The sequence below is a fragment of the Lepisosteus platostomus genome, chromosome 15 (assembly GCF_059453375.1).
Source record: "Lepisosteus platostomus isolate fLepPlt1 chromosome 15, fLepPlt1.hap1, whole genome shotgun sequence".
In the NCBI taxonomy this organism is placed as follows: domain Eukaryota; kingdom Metazoa; phylum Chordata; class Actinopteri; order Semionotiformes; family Lepisosteidae; genus Lepisosteus; species Lepisosteus platostomus.
The window spans coordinates 15,883,520-15,899,276 of NC_142625.1; the positions used below are offsets into that span (position 1 = coordinate 15,883,520).

The following is a 15,757-nucleotide window of genomic DNA, read 5'->3' on the forward strand; positions in this document are numbered from 1 at the left end:
AAATTAAGCGGCTTTTCTAACAATGCATGGATGGATATGAAATAAAGATATTGGAAAATTAAGTACATTAAGGGCAGCCTCAATAAGTTAAACGATTTTAACACAACAATCGTGAGCATCAAGTTATCAGCAAAAGATAGCGTTACAAATAACGTTTTTTTAATAGTGGGTGCTGTGTCTGCAGGGCTCGTGATAAGTTTTTTTAAAAAAAAAAGCATTACACCGAAAATGAGTTAGCTGTAAACTGCCATAAGCAAACCCAAGGTAAATTCACAGATGGCGTGTGTGAAAAGGGCACAAATACTATTCAATACCCTTAAGAGATGAAGTCTGCTGCTTCTGCAGAACAAGCAGGGTAAAAAAAAAATCAGTCCAGCAAAACATCCCACTTTTTTGATGAACTTGCCTAGAACTTTTTTTGCCCAACGCAGACAGAAGTGACGCTTCTGAGAACAAGACTACCTAATGTAATGTAATGTAATGTTGCTTTATTAGCCCTATACAATTTCTTGCATTAGGAATTCGTCTTTACGCACCTGAACACCTTGCTGGTGTCGTCAGCTCGCCGAAACTGTGCCAGGCGGGGCCTGTACCAGTCTGGGATGGGACGCCTCCAAGACGAAGCAGATCGCACACTTCCCTGTGGACCAGTATTCCCAAACCGTCGTCGCTGGAGGTGCCGTCTTTCAACTGAAGCGTTGGGCCAAGGTCCTGATGACTCAGTCAGAAAAGATCCATAGAAGAGCTTTGTCAAGGGTAGTGGTGTTAACGCTAATATTTTGGCTCACGTTCTACTTTGTGTTTGTAACATCCGGATCGTCCCCCTTACTGTACTGGAATTGCTCATTTCTCACTGCTCCAGCTCATCTGCTGTGTCCTGGGCTCTCTGGCACACAATGGCCGCCTTGGCTCAGCCACGTGAGTGTGGATGAAGTGCGTCCCTCTCCTCCGTGTAAAGGAGGGTTGGGAATCTTCAGTAGGTATTGTCATGCCCTTTCACTTTGCCCGGCCTCTTTAAGTCAGTCAGCCTCGCTCCTGTGAGTAAGGGGCTCCAGAACTGTTAGGCCGGGCCTGATTGCCCCTGCTAGCTGAGAAGAGTTTTAGCTCTAGATCGAAGATTCAAATAGGGGCACAAGGCAAGAGAAAGCCCTTCAGATAGAATGGTCCCAGGTGGCAATTAAAAATCATGATCACGATTAATTTCACCGACACTTATCTAAATCAATGCACATCTCCACCCATTTATATAGCCAAGCAATCCAATCTGAGCAGTGTCTCAGCTGGGATTTTAATTCACAAGCTTCCACTTACAAGTCTCAGCGACTGCTCCAGCATGTTTACTGCGTAAGTAAACATTTTCACCGCTGCTTGCCAGGATGACCAGGTTTCCAATAAATTTAGAATTCCATTCTATTCTAGGCTAGGTATACCGTGATAAATATATTTTATAATAAATTGGCAGATATTTTTATTTCAAATACAGGATGTCAGTAGTCATGCATGCTGCTGTGCAAATATAATTAATGAATGTGCAGCAGAAATTAATATTAATCGGATAAAAATGTTTTGTTAAAAGTGATTCCAAGCAGGTGGTGTTTCACACACACACACACACACACACACACACACACACACACACACACACACACACACACACACACACACACACTTTGCAGGATAAATCTTTTTGTGCAAAAATGTACCGGTCATAAAGACCTCTTTCCAGCTGTAGAAAACAAGCCTTGAACCGGTCATCCTCCAGTGGAGAGAAACAAAAAACAAAGCCAAGTAGTACACAGTTATTTATTTTTTTTCCATTATAAATATAGTATGTACACTTTTAACATTACACATTTTTTCCTCAAGGGAAGAAAACAGAGGCGTTAAGGCATTAGTTCTCTGATATTTACAAAGGTTAACCACCACAGAGCTACTTCAGACAGATAAAACCACACCATTGAGAATTCTTCCCATGATCCTTGGCAATGCTTTATATTAAATGAGCAACATGGAGTCATTCCTGCAAAGGCTCATAATGGCTCTAAATTCAAATGACTTCATCCGGAACACAGCAATACATACATGATAAATACCATCTTAACAAATAACTAATGTAGTCCCCTACTCCAAAATTATTCTTAGGAGGAGATTTTAAGAAATGAAAAACTACATCCTCTTGGGCTTTAAAGGATAATAATGAGACTGGATGATTTAATTACTAAGACAAGTTCATGTTGTTCTTTTCAACTGTTATTTTCTAGGTATAGTTGCCAGTGGGAAATAAGCTATTCCACCTATTCCGAAGTACTGTATTAGTCCATCATACTGTCTGCAGAAACAGCCTCCAGGAAAGGGTGGTTGTCTGATATATCAGCTGAAAAATGTCAAGGTCTGCGAGGTTAGAACTCAAATGGGGGGAAAAAGAAATCTCCAACAGAAAGGCTGTGATTTGGCCTGAGGACACAGCTTCTTCCTGTTCCCATCAACCTCGGGCACGTTCTTTACCGACTTTCCAATAATGTCAGCATGACCTCAACACCTGGTCTTGCCACCTGTAAGCAGAATGGCAAAGTACTAGAGGCACATGAAAAACACAACTGATACGCTCCCAAAGTGAAAAGGTTCCCTTCAAGTTCCGATATCAAACAACTAGTCTGCAGAACCACCAAAGAGTCAGATGATGTCCTTGACTCTTTGAAATACCTACGCATTCTACAGCTATTTCGTTGTTGGCCATGGACACATTTTGCATCTCCTACCACTGCCGTCTTTGCAAATACAAAATAATAGCCATTATCCTCAGCCATGACCAACAGCTCAGGATGACACCAAAGAAACCGCAAGCTTGTGCCCATCAAGGCACAATAACAGCCACAAGTCTACCGGATTTCCACTGAGAAATCAAGGATGTTGCCCCTTTTCTTCATGGCCTGCACATGTACAGAAACAAGGCGCTCTGGGAGAGAGACTATTACCTTTTTAACTAAACCGCAATGTTCGCCGCTTTTGAATTTTAAATCTTTTGCTTTGATATTTTGACTTCCCCCCCAAACATGAAACATTTTTTGAGAATCCAAATTTCTCAGCTGCACCATCTTAGCAGTAGCTGCTTAACATTATGGGCATCCATTGGCAACTAGCACTGCTCTTAAATATCAACTCCTCATTCAGTCCAGTTCCTCTCTCATGCATTATGCAACTAGCTCATATAATACTAAACATTGTCAAAACTGTGGTCTTGCCAATCAACCACATTGCAAGGGACTGTTTCCAACACAACTACCAGGCACACTCAATCCCAGACAATGTCATTTTCATTTCAATGAGAAGCACCCAAACCATCTTCAACAGAAGATATTATGTGCTTTTCATTCAGAGAAAGAATTCTGAAAAAGAAAGCACTACTGTACGTTACAGCAGGCATAACTTAAAGATAACATTTGCTTTATGCTTTAATGTTAGTTCTACAGTATCACCCGTCTTCTTGTAACCTGTGCCTATTTTGTGTGAGTTCTAGAAACGGCACAGCTGTTAGCAAAAAGGTTTCTACAGAGAAGCCAGGTTAGAGTTGTAAGAATTTTGAGGATTTACACAGCATACTATTTTAGTGAGAAGTATCTATAACTTCCATTAACTACGCCAGCTCAAACCTGTAAGCTCTGAAGAGAGCTGGCTCCAACTAGATTTAAAAGTGCATTTTAAGTAAATATATCAAATGAAGATAACCATTTCTTTATCTTGCACTTTGGGTAGCCTGCTAAGCGATCAAAGTCTGCAGTTTTGACAACAGTCACTTTTTTCCTTTTCATTTCTCATTTGCTATCTGACATTCAGATTAATCTTCTTTTTCCTGCAAGATAGAAATACTTAAATATCCCATATGTGATTGAACATCTACTTTTAACCTAAAGACCCTTTCAATTTTGTGTTTCAGGAGGCATTCACACATATGATCCGTGCAAAGTTTTTCTCTAGCTGTGCAACCCAAATAAGAGAGCTAATTAAAAAAAAAGTATTGAACTAATTTCACATACGTTAATGCATATCTGATATATCACCATCAGCTCTGTTATTCTCCACTTTAGTGTTATTTCCTTTCTTGGATTCCCATGAAACTTCACTTTTGGTTCCCTGCAAGGCAACTTTTATTTTAGATTTTTGCAGTTCTTAGATATGCCCACCAGAAGAAAGAATGCAAATATGTGTTGCCTATGCTAACTTTCTAGTTTTGTTAATAGTGCTTGGATACAGGCTACCAAGTTAAAGACAGTAAGTCCCTTCATTGCAATTGCCAATTTCAGTACAGTTATGAAAAGTGGAACCTTGTGCTTTTTCTTCTGGGGTGCTTTATCAAAAATGCGGAAAACATGCTCAGCTTGTGTGCTTATAAACTGGACTGGGACCCGAAATTGGTTGCATATACACACAAAGTAAAAAACATGAATCCCTTTCCACTTAACTAGGGCCCTAGCATCAAAGTGCTCAGCTGCTTTGCACTACAAAGTCGCTAAAACAACAATTTCAAGAAAAAAAAAGTTAACTTTATGCTCTATGTAACCGACTGCCAATTTGTATTTCCGAGTCAGTTTGCTGACTTAAAAACTAAATATCTATATCTCATTAGGTCTCTAGAAGCCTTGTAGCAAGAGGGCACCTGTTCTGTGGAAATCTGAAAGATTTTTAGGGCCGCTGGTAAATGGGGGAACAAATCATAAAAGCCATCAACAAGTGAAGAGTTCTAAACCACAACAGCAGTGGAGATTAGAGAGATTAGCTCTACAAATATTGTTCCATACACAGGTCTTTATCTCCAGAGACATTTATCACATTTATTTATTTAGAAGGTGAGTCTTTTTTTCCCTTGCAGTTTCTTCCTACAGAACCGCGATAAGAAGTTGTGAATATGTCATTTTGGCCAGTTTCTAAATGCCACAGAGATCTAAAAGCTTTCCCTCCGACCTGCCATCAACACATGCTAACCAAACCAACCCTTTGCTTCTCATACAGTACAAAGCAGGAAGAATTCATGTTTTAAGAGCAAACCAAATCTGAGTTTTAGAGAGGTACACTGGCAAAAAAAAAAAATTGTTGTGGTGGTGCTTGAAGATACTGACTGGATATCGGAGAAAAGGGAGTTAAAAAAAAAGATGTCCCTTGTCTGGCCCTGTCAGCTTGAAAATGACACATCCAGAGCCATTCTCCACAATGCAAGGCAACTACAGTTGCCAAAACAAACTGGCACATTAACTGAGCGATGAACTAGATAATCGAAAACAGTGCTAAAAGCTCAAAGCAGACTTCCTCTTGAGCTATACCACGCGCTCCCTGGAACACCTACAGCATGTGTCCTATTTTTTCAAGTAATTAGTTTGTTAAAGAACATTAAATTACCATAAACGCAAAGTTCAACAACATGGGCTTGCATAACCTACGTCTCTGTCCACAAACAGGAAGATTAATAAAAGCTGCTCATCTGATAAATATTTTAAGCAAGGTCAGAGCCTTTTTTATCAGGTTCCTCAAAATATGTTTGCATCTTTTACCGATTACGTTTGGGTGTTTATGTGCATACTTCTTTCTTTTGCGCTGTTCCTGTAGTTCCTATAAGTATGTGGCCATAAAATAATGAATCAAAAGAAAATATATTAAGAGTTTAATTTGTTCTGTTGGCAAATTCTGTGGAATCAAATGCCCCGTTTCTCTTGGGAGTTTGTTTTTTCATTTTAAATATAAAATACTTAAAATTACATACAATTCATTGTAACAGAAAATATCCATCTATCAGGGAATGGAGAAGGAAGAGGTTTTGGAATAGCATGCTGCTGTTTGGAAATATTCACTAGTTTCCTCATTTAATTTGCTTTTCTATGATGTTAATAGGTTTTTACAGATTTAGGTTGAGCAAACAAAGACTCGAGTCTGAATGACCAGAAAAAATGCAATATCAGAATTGCAAAACTAGCAGTCATGCTGATCTCTTGCTTTTTAAGACAAACTATTTCCTACAGAGACATTCTATTTTTGCTGGTAGCACACTTATAGTATTACCTACTTGACCTATTGTAATGATCTCTCATTGCTTTCAGGCTGTGCAGTCTACCTGCAGAGAGTGACACCCAGCTCCACCTCCCTCTATGACAGCAACAGTGATCCAACCAAACCAGCATCAGTTCACAACTATTGGATGCATCTGGTGCTTCACCCTGCTGTTCTGGCTCCTGGGAAACCATTTTGGGATTAAACTGAAGGTGTCACGCCGAGCCTAAAGAACAGGTTCGCTTAAATCTGTGAAGAAGATCAACAAGAAACACCAAAGTCATTTTTCAAGCTCTTTTTTTTTTTTAACAGGGATACCACCCCACCTCACTAAACTAACAGAAATACAGTAATCCAACAGCTAAGTGTAACTAACATAATCAGCAGCACTGCAATGTAACAGATCCTCCATCGGTGCCACCAAGACATTTCTATTATTGGGACAGTCTGGAGTGATATGTTTTTTTAAAAAAAGGCCCGCAGGATTGATTCCAATGACCCTGTCTCTGAGCACAAGAGCCAGCACTGAGAGTAAGAGCAAAGACTGTGGAAAATAAGGCAAAGATCCCGAGTCTGGTGAGAACCATCATAAAGCGCCTTGGGCTGGCTCTTGTGGTTAAAAGGCGACTGCATGTCTTCATTTATAAGGCTGCTCAGAAACAAAAAAAACTGCATACGTGACAGAGAGGTTAGTCCTGGCCCAGGACTTTAAGATCAAAGGGTGAGAAGCCAAAAATGGGGGGGAACACCAGTTATATAGCCTCTTTCCCATCCAATGGCTTTTGCATTTTTTCCCTCCTCCTTAACGAAGTGCTTCTTGGCGACTAATTAGGAAGCCATTTTGTTCTTCAAGTATTCGATCCATTTCAAAGTCACAAAAAAAAAAGTTGAGTCTCTCGGTGAGCGAGACTTCATCAGGCCCAGGCTCCACTGGGTTCTGGCACCAGCTGGGGCAGTGGAGTGGGACGAGCAGGAGGAAGAGGGCGAGGGGTTTCGAACACTGGCCAAGGGGCAGGGGCGTTGGGAGGGCCGCACGTGAAGACGTGAAGACAGCTCCTACAGAGGCCGCCGAAGGCTCTTCGTTTTTCTTCCATCAGCCGAAAGTAAAAATCTGTGCTGTCAAAAAAGCGCGTACGCAATGCCGCTGCTGTGCGTTAGGCTGAATCTTCCTCTCGGTGGGGGGGGGGGGTTGGGAAAATGGCCAGGAGGGGGGGGGAGATGTTAGGGGGTCGCGAGGTAGGGATGGTGCCGACTGGCGGCGTTACTTGGTTTTCTGAGCCCACTTCATGTCGTCAGCTCGCGGCTTCTCTCCGGTCAGCCCCTGGATCAAGTCTTCCAGCGCCCGCCAAAATCCCAGCCTCTCCAGGGGATAATTCAGCCAGCCTGTGGAATTACGTGGAGCAGAGAGGAGAACACGGTGAGAAAGAGAACATTTTCAGGAAACCTCGGAGACTTGTTTCAGGGCATCTGCTTCATCTGTCCATCCATCCATTTTCTCAACACTTCATCTCACACAGGGCCGCAGAGGAGCCGAAGCCGGAGCCTATCCCGACAAACACCGGGCTAGAGGCAGGGTACACCCTGGGCCGGACACCAGTCCATCGCAGGCCACAGACACACACACACACCCTCATACCAGCACCAATTTTCTCAGAAGCCAGTTAACCTACCAGCATGTCTTTCGACTGTGGAAAGAAAGCAGAGTACCCGGAGGAAACCCACACAAAAGTGGAGAGAACTTGCAAACTCCGCACAGCCAGCATGCTGAACTCAGGGTCCTGAGAGGCGGCAAAGCTAACCACTGCACCAACCGTCCCACTCGAGTTTGATTAAAACGGGCGGGGCGGATTAAAATAAAACAAACATCTTCTTCACCCCAAAAAAACTGGTGCAAGAACCCGTCTAGCTCCAACACAAAACCTGCATCGGATCGCGCCACAGGGGTGGGGGAGCCCTGCCGTTTCGGGGCTCTCCCGCCGCCCGGGGGGGGCTGACCTGTGGTGATGCAGAAGTAGGTCTCGTGCGGGGAGACGTGGTGGATGCGGTGGTGCTTGCGGGGCAGGATGACGTGCAGGTCCTGCAGCAGGGTGACCCAGCGCGGCAGGCCGAAGTACGAGTGCGACCACTTGTGGATCTGGTTGGTCATGGTGACGAAGATGGCCAGGGCAAACACGTAGCAGTCCCAGGGGTAGCTGCGGTACAGTTCCGCTGCAGGCATGGGGAATAAACAGAAGACCGCGGAAAATAAAAAAAAGATGGATACAGCCCAGAATTTCAGCTCACATAACGTGACCCACTGTGACCTACAGCCCTCCATGTCTAGGTTGTGACTTTCACGATAACAAGTCAGTTTCTGTCCTGCTTTGTTACAATTTCATTACTGGACCCTTAATACAACGTCCCAATAAGCATGGACTTAAATATCCCGTGTAAGAAGCAGCACGGGTTGGAAATTTGGAAAAAAACATTAATATGACAGCTGAAAGGCCTAGTTGAAATGACCAAATCGTGCAGGCTGCCTTGCTCATCTGTTTCATTGTAATGGTCGTCTGTTTCTAAAGACTGTTTTAAAGGCACGATGCCAAGGGGCCAAATATCATCGGTGAAGACGTGGCTTCCAGTGGGGCTGAAAGCATACCTCAGCCACGTTTGTACAAATGAACCGGTCAAGACCAGAGGGGAAAATTCGGCCAGGACGCAGGGGTGCCACCCCTACTCTTTTCGAGAAACGCCCTGGGATTTTTAATGACCACAGAGAGTCAGGAACTCGGTTTTACTTCTCATCCGAAGGACGGCATCTTTTTACAGTATAACGTCCCCGTCAGTATACTGGGGCATTAGGACCCAAACAGACCGCGGGGTGTGCGCCCCCTGCTGGCCCCACTAACACCTCTTCCAGCAGCAACCATAGTTTTTCCCAGGAGTCACCCCTCCTGGTACTGGCCAGACTCACACCTACACAGTGGGTTGCCAGTTGTGAGTTACTGGATGATATGGCTGCTGGCTTAGAAATCCTTGGATCAATGAGCTGAGCCAGAGCTGAGCCGAATGAGTAGGGGTGTTACCCCGGCCAAATTTCCCATTGGCCTTTACCAATCATGGCCTCCTAATAATCCCTATTTATGAACTGGCTTCATCACTATGTTCTCCTCCCAACCGATAGCTGGTGTGTGGTGAGAGTACTGGAGCACTATAGCTGCCGTCGCATCATCCAGGTGGGGATGCACATCGGTGGTGGTGGAGGGGGGTCCCCATTACCTGTAAAGCACTTTTGAATCGAGTGTCCAGAACAGCGCTATATAAGCGTAACAAATTATTATAGGAATTGGAGGTAGTCCTCGACTTACAAAGTATGCGACTAACGACCACTTGCATTTACGACGGCCGTTCCCTTAATCGTATTACTGTACAGGACTGTATATTATTTTTGTGTGCCGGCTTTTGGTCGTAATGTCTAACATTGATGACATCATCAGCCTGCGCGACACCGTGCTGCCACATGTTATTGTTTGGGTGGTTAGCAAGCAAAACAGTGAGTGTTCAGGCCCAGTATGCATTCAGCTGACTACATTAACGGTAAGTGCAAAGCAGCACTTTTTATTCATTTTTCATTATTGATTACTTTTAGTATATTTCATTTTATAATATCTACATTGTATTATTTTACCATGAGTAAAGAGTAAAAATTAGTGAATAAAAATAACAAAGCTGTATTACACAATGTAGCATTTATCCATGTTAATTCTTTACGCATGTGTATGGTTCGAGTAGTATCGCGATACACACCATCTAAATTTACTCATCCGTATGGTTCGTGTAGTATCGCGATACACGTGATCGCGGTTTTCTAAATGGACTTACGAAAGTAAGTCGAGGACTAGCTGGTATCTCATCCAGTTGTTTTGTGAACACCGTTACGCGCCTGCTCTGCCCATTCTGAGCTCACAGGGCGCTCACCTGGGGGCAGGGTGACGAACTTGTAGGCCATGTTGGCCAGCGGCACCAGGGTCAGCATGCAGTTGTCACCGTTGGTCTCGATGAAGTCGTGGCGTGTGATGGCGGTGGGGTCGATGTGGTGCTCCCGGAAAGGCCGGATGAAAGCCTGGGGAAATCCCAGCGGGAGAGAGTCAGGAGTCAGGGTAGGGTGGGGGGTCGGACTCGGGAACTGCTGGAGGCTTGCGGACTGTTCAAGTTTTTATTTATAACCAAAGGAATTGCAGAAAAAGCACTACTTTCAAATATCTCAAGGTGAATCTGGCACTGTTCAATTATTGATCTGTTTCATTTTTCCAAATTGTTTTCAATAACTACCATTGTATTTAGACAAACCAGGAGAGCCCTGCATCTGCTGCCATCCCCATAAGCTCATGTATTACAAAAAGAGAAGCAATTACAATGATTAATTCTATCATCATATAAAAAATCTACACAGAATTTACCATGATCATAATTTTATACAAGTATCTCTTTTTCTGCTGTACCTACTGCAGAAACGTTTTTTCAACTTTTGTACGGATTCTAAACACAATACAGACCAGAATTACCACAGATGATTCACAGTCAGATGGTCTTCAAGTGCTCAGCTGACATTTCATGTTTTTTTTGTTTACAACCACATTGCTCAATAGGTTCTTCCTACCCCCTATCATGTCAGCTTTAGCTGCTCAGATTTGATGTGGTCCAGGCCAGCTTCAAAATAGACAATCCAACTTCAAGCCTCCAGGACACCCATCAGATTTCAACTCCGAAGGAGGCAAGTTTTGAAGGTTTCTGATGCTGGGGGAGAAAATTATTTGACCACAGCATTCACATTGTGCTCCACCTATGAACTTCATTGTACGAACGACGGTGACCATACTGAGCACAAAACTTAACACTTCTATATTAGATGGGCAGAGTCAGTTACAGCAGGAGACATTGTAGCCAGTGTCTCATATTTAAGACATATGGATCATTTTCAGAGTCGAAGCTTCCCCACCTTTCCAAATATCGGCAAGTCCACAGACCCCCAGGTGTCGGCCCCCCAGTGCACCAGACCAGAGGCAAAGTCAGCTGTCAGAATTCCTGCAACTGAACCAAACAAACCAGGTCAACAGGTTGAAGTGATGCTCCTTCATATACAAGTAATGAGAGTGACCAGCACGGATCACAGCTTCCTGAGCCCACAGATACTCTCCTTTGTCGGCTGCAAAACAAGTCAGACTGCTGTTACCCTCCCAAGATAAACTGCCTAAGACCGGGTAAAAACGCACTTTAACCAGAGAAACTGTGATTTCCAGAGTCTGAACTCATCAGCAACTGTGCTGTCTATAAATATTGTCACATACTTAGGTTTAATTTCTCTTAATCCCCTAGTCTTAATTCTCCATCCATAAATACACTCTTTTGTTCAATAATGCATTTAGTGAACCTTTTGCTTAAAACGGATTTCTGCACTCCAAAGGCCTATATTGGAAGAACTATAATGGAGAAAAGAAAGAAAATAATAATTTAATGGAAAAGCAAACAACCAAACAACACAAGCACAGACTTCCAAGCAACACTTCACGAATGACTGTACTCAGCCCTCTCAAAGTAAAAGATTAATGGAAACGTCTGCCACTGTAAACCACAAGCAAAGTCTGGTCAACATTCTTCTAGATTAGCCTACAATCTGTTGACCTCTGTTTAAAAAGAGCTATAAAACATTATATGAACCAAATTTTTCTAGGACTTAAAATCTCCCACTTAGAAAATAAGAACGCAAATGTCACTCTATGTCTTGAGGTGACTATAATAAATTCTATAAACAACATTTATAAATATCGCAAATAAAGTCAAACTGGGAAGTTGTGCAAAGCGAGTCACGCCGCTGTGTTTGTCTTAGAAAGGCGTTTTGGCGTGTAGTGGTCTTCTTTTAACCAGATGTGAATGCAGCTGTCTTCGAGGAAGGTGGGCAAACCTGTTAGCCGGGAATCGTACCGACGCCCTGCTCATCTCAAGTGTCTGCACATTCGCACCGGCAGGCGAGCAGTGCTTCTCGTTTGTCTGTGTGCACGCGACGAGCGCCCCCCGGGGGGACCCGATCCTGCTGCCGCGAGGCCGTCGAGCGCCGATGGCACCCCCCACTCCCTCACGCCGCGGCGGAGACCGCCAGCGTCTGCACGCAGAGAGCCGGCGGCAGCGCCGGATGCTGGTCCTACCTATTCCCAGCAGGATGAGAGAGGTGTGCCCCAGGTGGAAGTTGGCAAGGAGGTGGCAGAAATTGAAGGCCATGAGAGAGAAGCAGAGGACGACGCTGATCCACTCCTGACACCGCTTGCCTGGAAGGGAGGCAGAAGAGGCAGTCAACCAGCTTTTTCTGTCAGGGGAGGGAGTTTGCACACACAAACCGGTTTCCAAACAGCCCTCATTCAGACAGTTAAAACGGAAACACGGGAGACTGGTGTCCAGGGCGTACTCTACACAACAGAACGATGGGAACCAGCAGAAAGATTCAATGGAAATTCTTCTTTTCTTAAATCTCCATTCAAAGCTACTTTATTTCGTTTTCTTTTGTAGCTCTCATCTGTTAATGGCCATTCTTGATGCGGACTGGAGGTGAATTTACTGTGGTCTTACTTCACTTCTGCTCCAGTTTCAACATCCCATACCCCCATCATTTACTACACTGGACCTCGGCAACCAGTACAAATGTTTCTGAGGACAGTTTCCTTTAACACACCAAGGTGTTCTTATGGTCCTATGTAGTAAAGCACAAACATTGGATGTTACATCCACAGGAGAACATGTGGTGAAATAATAAGTAAGCGTCCCCTATAGTCTGCTCTCAGACATATCACTCTAGTCTGGCTTCTGCGCTCAGGCTCCACAGTACCAGCAGGAACTTATAGCCGATTCTCCGAGTTGATTTTTTTCCATTCGCTCTAGTAATACGATGCCCTGAGGTGGGGCAGAACCTGCTGTGACATCAGAAGGAGTCGTGGTGTAAATTTAATCCCATTTTGTTCAAATACACCATTGACCTGTGAAGCACAATGTGAAAGAAAAACTGCAAGCTACTGGAGACTATATAGCGCATCTATCATTGTTTTTGATATTTTTAAGTTTTGTAAAATGAGGTCAGAGACATGGATAATCACATTTTCGATCTAGTTACACCAGTTTAGAGCCCAGACTTCCCCTTTATATTCAATATGTTTTACTCACAGAGCTCACTAACTAACCAGACTGCCATCAGCACTTATCAAACTGGAATTTCCAGATAATTTGTATCTGTTGTTTAACCAAAACAGGCCCTTTATTACAGTGTCCCAGAGTTAGATCTATCTGTTCCAGGAAATAAAAAGCTAAAAAAGTACTTAATAAATGTATTTGTATTATTAAGTCTGCATTCATTGTAGTGTTTAGTGGTATTATCTAGTATTAATATGCAATTATTTTACACTGCAGTAGTTTTGTTTTTTCCATTATAATTTTAAAATTGTATTTTTTTGTATACATGCATACAAAACTGTCACAGTTTTTTACCATCTTCCACTACTATTAAAGTCAACAAAAAACATCAAATGTATTTGTTTACTTCATATATCACTGTAACTAAGTAGGAAAAGGTTTCTGCCAACCACGTTAATAAGAACTGATCTGACAATGCTAAGGAACTTGCTTGTTAACACAGTGCTCACAGTCTCACATAGTGACAAGAATCTCCACTGGGACAGAAGGAGGGCATCATGGGAGACACTTCTCTCTAGATATCAAATGACTTTAGGGCAAGAAAATATTTTCGACCTTGCAGTTAAAAACTGCCTCAATAGCATAAAAACAATGTGTTTGGTACGTGACTCACTGAAACTTATGAGGACAGAAATATTGGCTTCTGGATCTATTATCTCCAGTTTCCTCCCACAGTCCAAAGACACTCTGATAGGTTAATTGGCTTCTGGGAAAATTGACCCTGGTGTGTGCGTGTCTGTGTCTGCATCGTGATGGACTGGCATCCCCTCCTAGGATGAATCCTGCTTTGCACACAATGGTTGCTGAGATTGGCCCCAGCCCCCACCACTTTGACCCTGAATCGGATGAAGCAGTTAGAAAATGGATGGATAAATTATTGCTCCCTCAATTACAAATCGCCATCAATTCAGACTGACTGTCCTCAAGTAACTTATGAATAAGACCCATAAGGACTGCACTTACATAGACATCTATATAATTAAACATTAAAAAGGCGGCTGGTGGCGTTACTTCTTAAGGAAAATATTTAGATCATCCAACAGCCTGTATTTTTTAATAGTTGTTGGAATAATGATACCTCACATTTCATTTCCAGCAGTCCTAGTGTCTAACTGGAAAATAAAATCGTTAAACGACTCTACTTATCGAAAGCACTAACGCTATCATCCAGGTGGATGCTGCACATTGGTGGCGTTGGAGGGGATCCCCATTACCTGTAAAGCGCTTTGAGTGGAGTGTCCAGAAAAGCGCTATATACATGTAAGCAGTTATTATTATTATTAACACTGTTATAACAATGCTCTGAATTTGTGCCCCGTCCATAAAGCCATTGTTCACTCACATAACAACAACCGCATCACGTGCGGATACTATATACAGAACCGCGGCTGCCCACCCATAGTTACGACACACCCTCCCTTATTTAACACTGTATCTCAACAATTACCTGGACCGTAAACCTCATTATTTTCACTGACTTTCCTGCCGTGATATACATAAACAACTGCAGAGAATCGACAACATATATGTCATTTCCTTACATGCTTAGCTCCGGGTGAGTATACTACTCCACAGAGCCTGTCGGGTAGCAGCTATTCATTCTTGTATAAGTGAATGCGAATACCAGGATTCAATCGCAGGCTGCTCATGTGGGTGTGACGCCCGCTAACCCACTTGCTGTCACCGGTATCTCACCTGGAGAGTACAACTCCGCCAGCTCCCGGGCACCTGCATGCTGCGGGCCCCACCGACATTCTCCCCTGCCCGGTCCCCGCGGCTCAGGGTCTTCTTGGATCCCATTACTCTGTAACCCGTCTCCGCTCCCTGCTCTCGCCATGTTCCCCAGCAAATCCAACCCCCGCCCGGCGAGCGAGCCAACTGGGGCCCCGGCATCACGGCCTGGCCACGCCCCGTACCCTGGCATCAGCCAATCATTTCTCACCTCCCTATTCCGCTCGACCAATCGTCGAGGTCCGGACGGGTGACGGAGCGCCCTCGGTCCACCAATGGAAATGGCCCAGCAGAGATTGTATTTCCTGGCCACACCCAACCCCAGCCAATCAGAGAAACGGAACATGACACACTTCGGGGGTGGGCTGGCCGGGAGAGGCGTGTGTCTGGCTCGCTGCCTGCGTACGGCCGTCTGTGGACATTGGACACATTCCAGTTGCATGGAAAAAAAAAGTGGTGCGAATTAAAATATAACAGCATGACATCAGATCCTACTTTGCTCATACAGACGGAAGCCCAGAGTGCATTTTGCACACTACGAAACAACCACGGGTTCTCGTTGCAGTCTGGTGTTCATAATCAAAGTGTCATATAAAAACTATCCGCAATATTTCTAAATGACATCTGCTTTTAGGGTTCAGCGGCCAGTTACATTAAGGAAAGTACATTTAAATTTTGCCTTCGTGTTTCCGTTAAGCGTTCCTTAAGTTTAAGGGTGTTAACAAGATGGCATAACACCTGAAAGTCAGTTTTAAGCACAGCTGCACGAGCAAAG

General features: G+C 43.7%; 1 protein-coding gene across 1 annotated transcript; it reads right to left on the bottom strand.

The window, feature by feature from the left end:
- Positions 1–1,789: 1,789 nt before the first annotated feature.
- Positions 1,790–15,125, bottom strand: peds1b (plasmanylethanolamine desaturase 1b). Its single transcript, XM_088608469.1, has 6 exons — positions 14,947–15,125; positions 12,219–12,338; positions 11,015–11,106; positions 9,994–10,138; positions 8,032–8,244; positions 1,790–7,419 (listed from the first exon to the last, which is right to left on the bottom strand). The coding sequence occupies exons 1-6, from the start codon at positions 15,086–15,088 to the stop codon at positions 7,298–7,300; spliced, it is 834 nt and encodes a 277-aa protein (XP_088464595.1). The 5' UTR covers positions 15,089–15,125; the 3' UTR covers positions 1,790–7,297.
- Positions 15,126–15,757: the final 632 nt, after the last annotated feature.

What these genes read in the sequence shown, in the direction of transcription:
- peds1b (XM_088608469.1), bottom strand. Translation starts at nt 15,088, where the DNA reads ATGGCGAGAGCAGGGAGCGGAGACGGGTTACAGAGTAATGGGATCCAA. An exon ending in GGCGGAGTTGTACTCTCCAG is followed by an intron (nt 12,339 to 14,946) that starts GTGAGATACCGG and finishes CCTCCCTTCCAG; the next exon opens with GCAAGCGGTGTCAGGAGTGG. An exon ending in GTTCGTCACCCTGCCCCCAG is followed by an intron (nt 8,245 to 9,993) that starts GTGAGCGCCCTG and finishes CCATGCCTGCAG; the next exon opens with CGGAACTGTACCGCAGCTAC.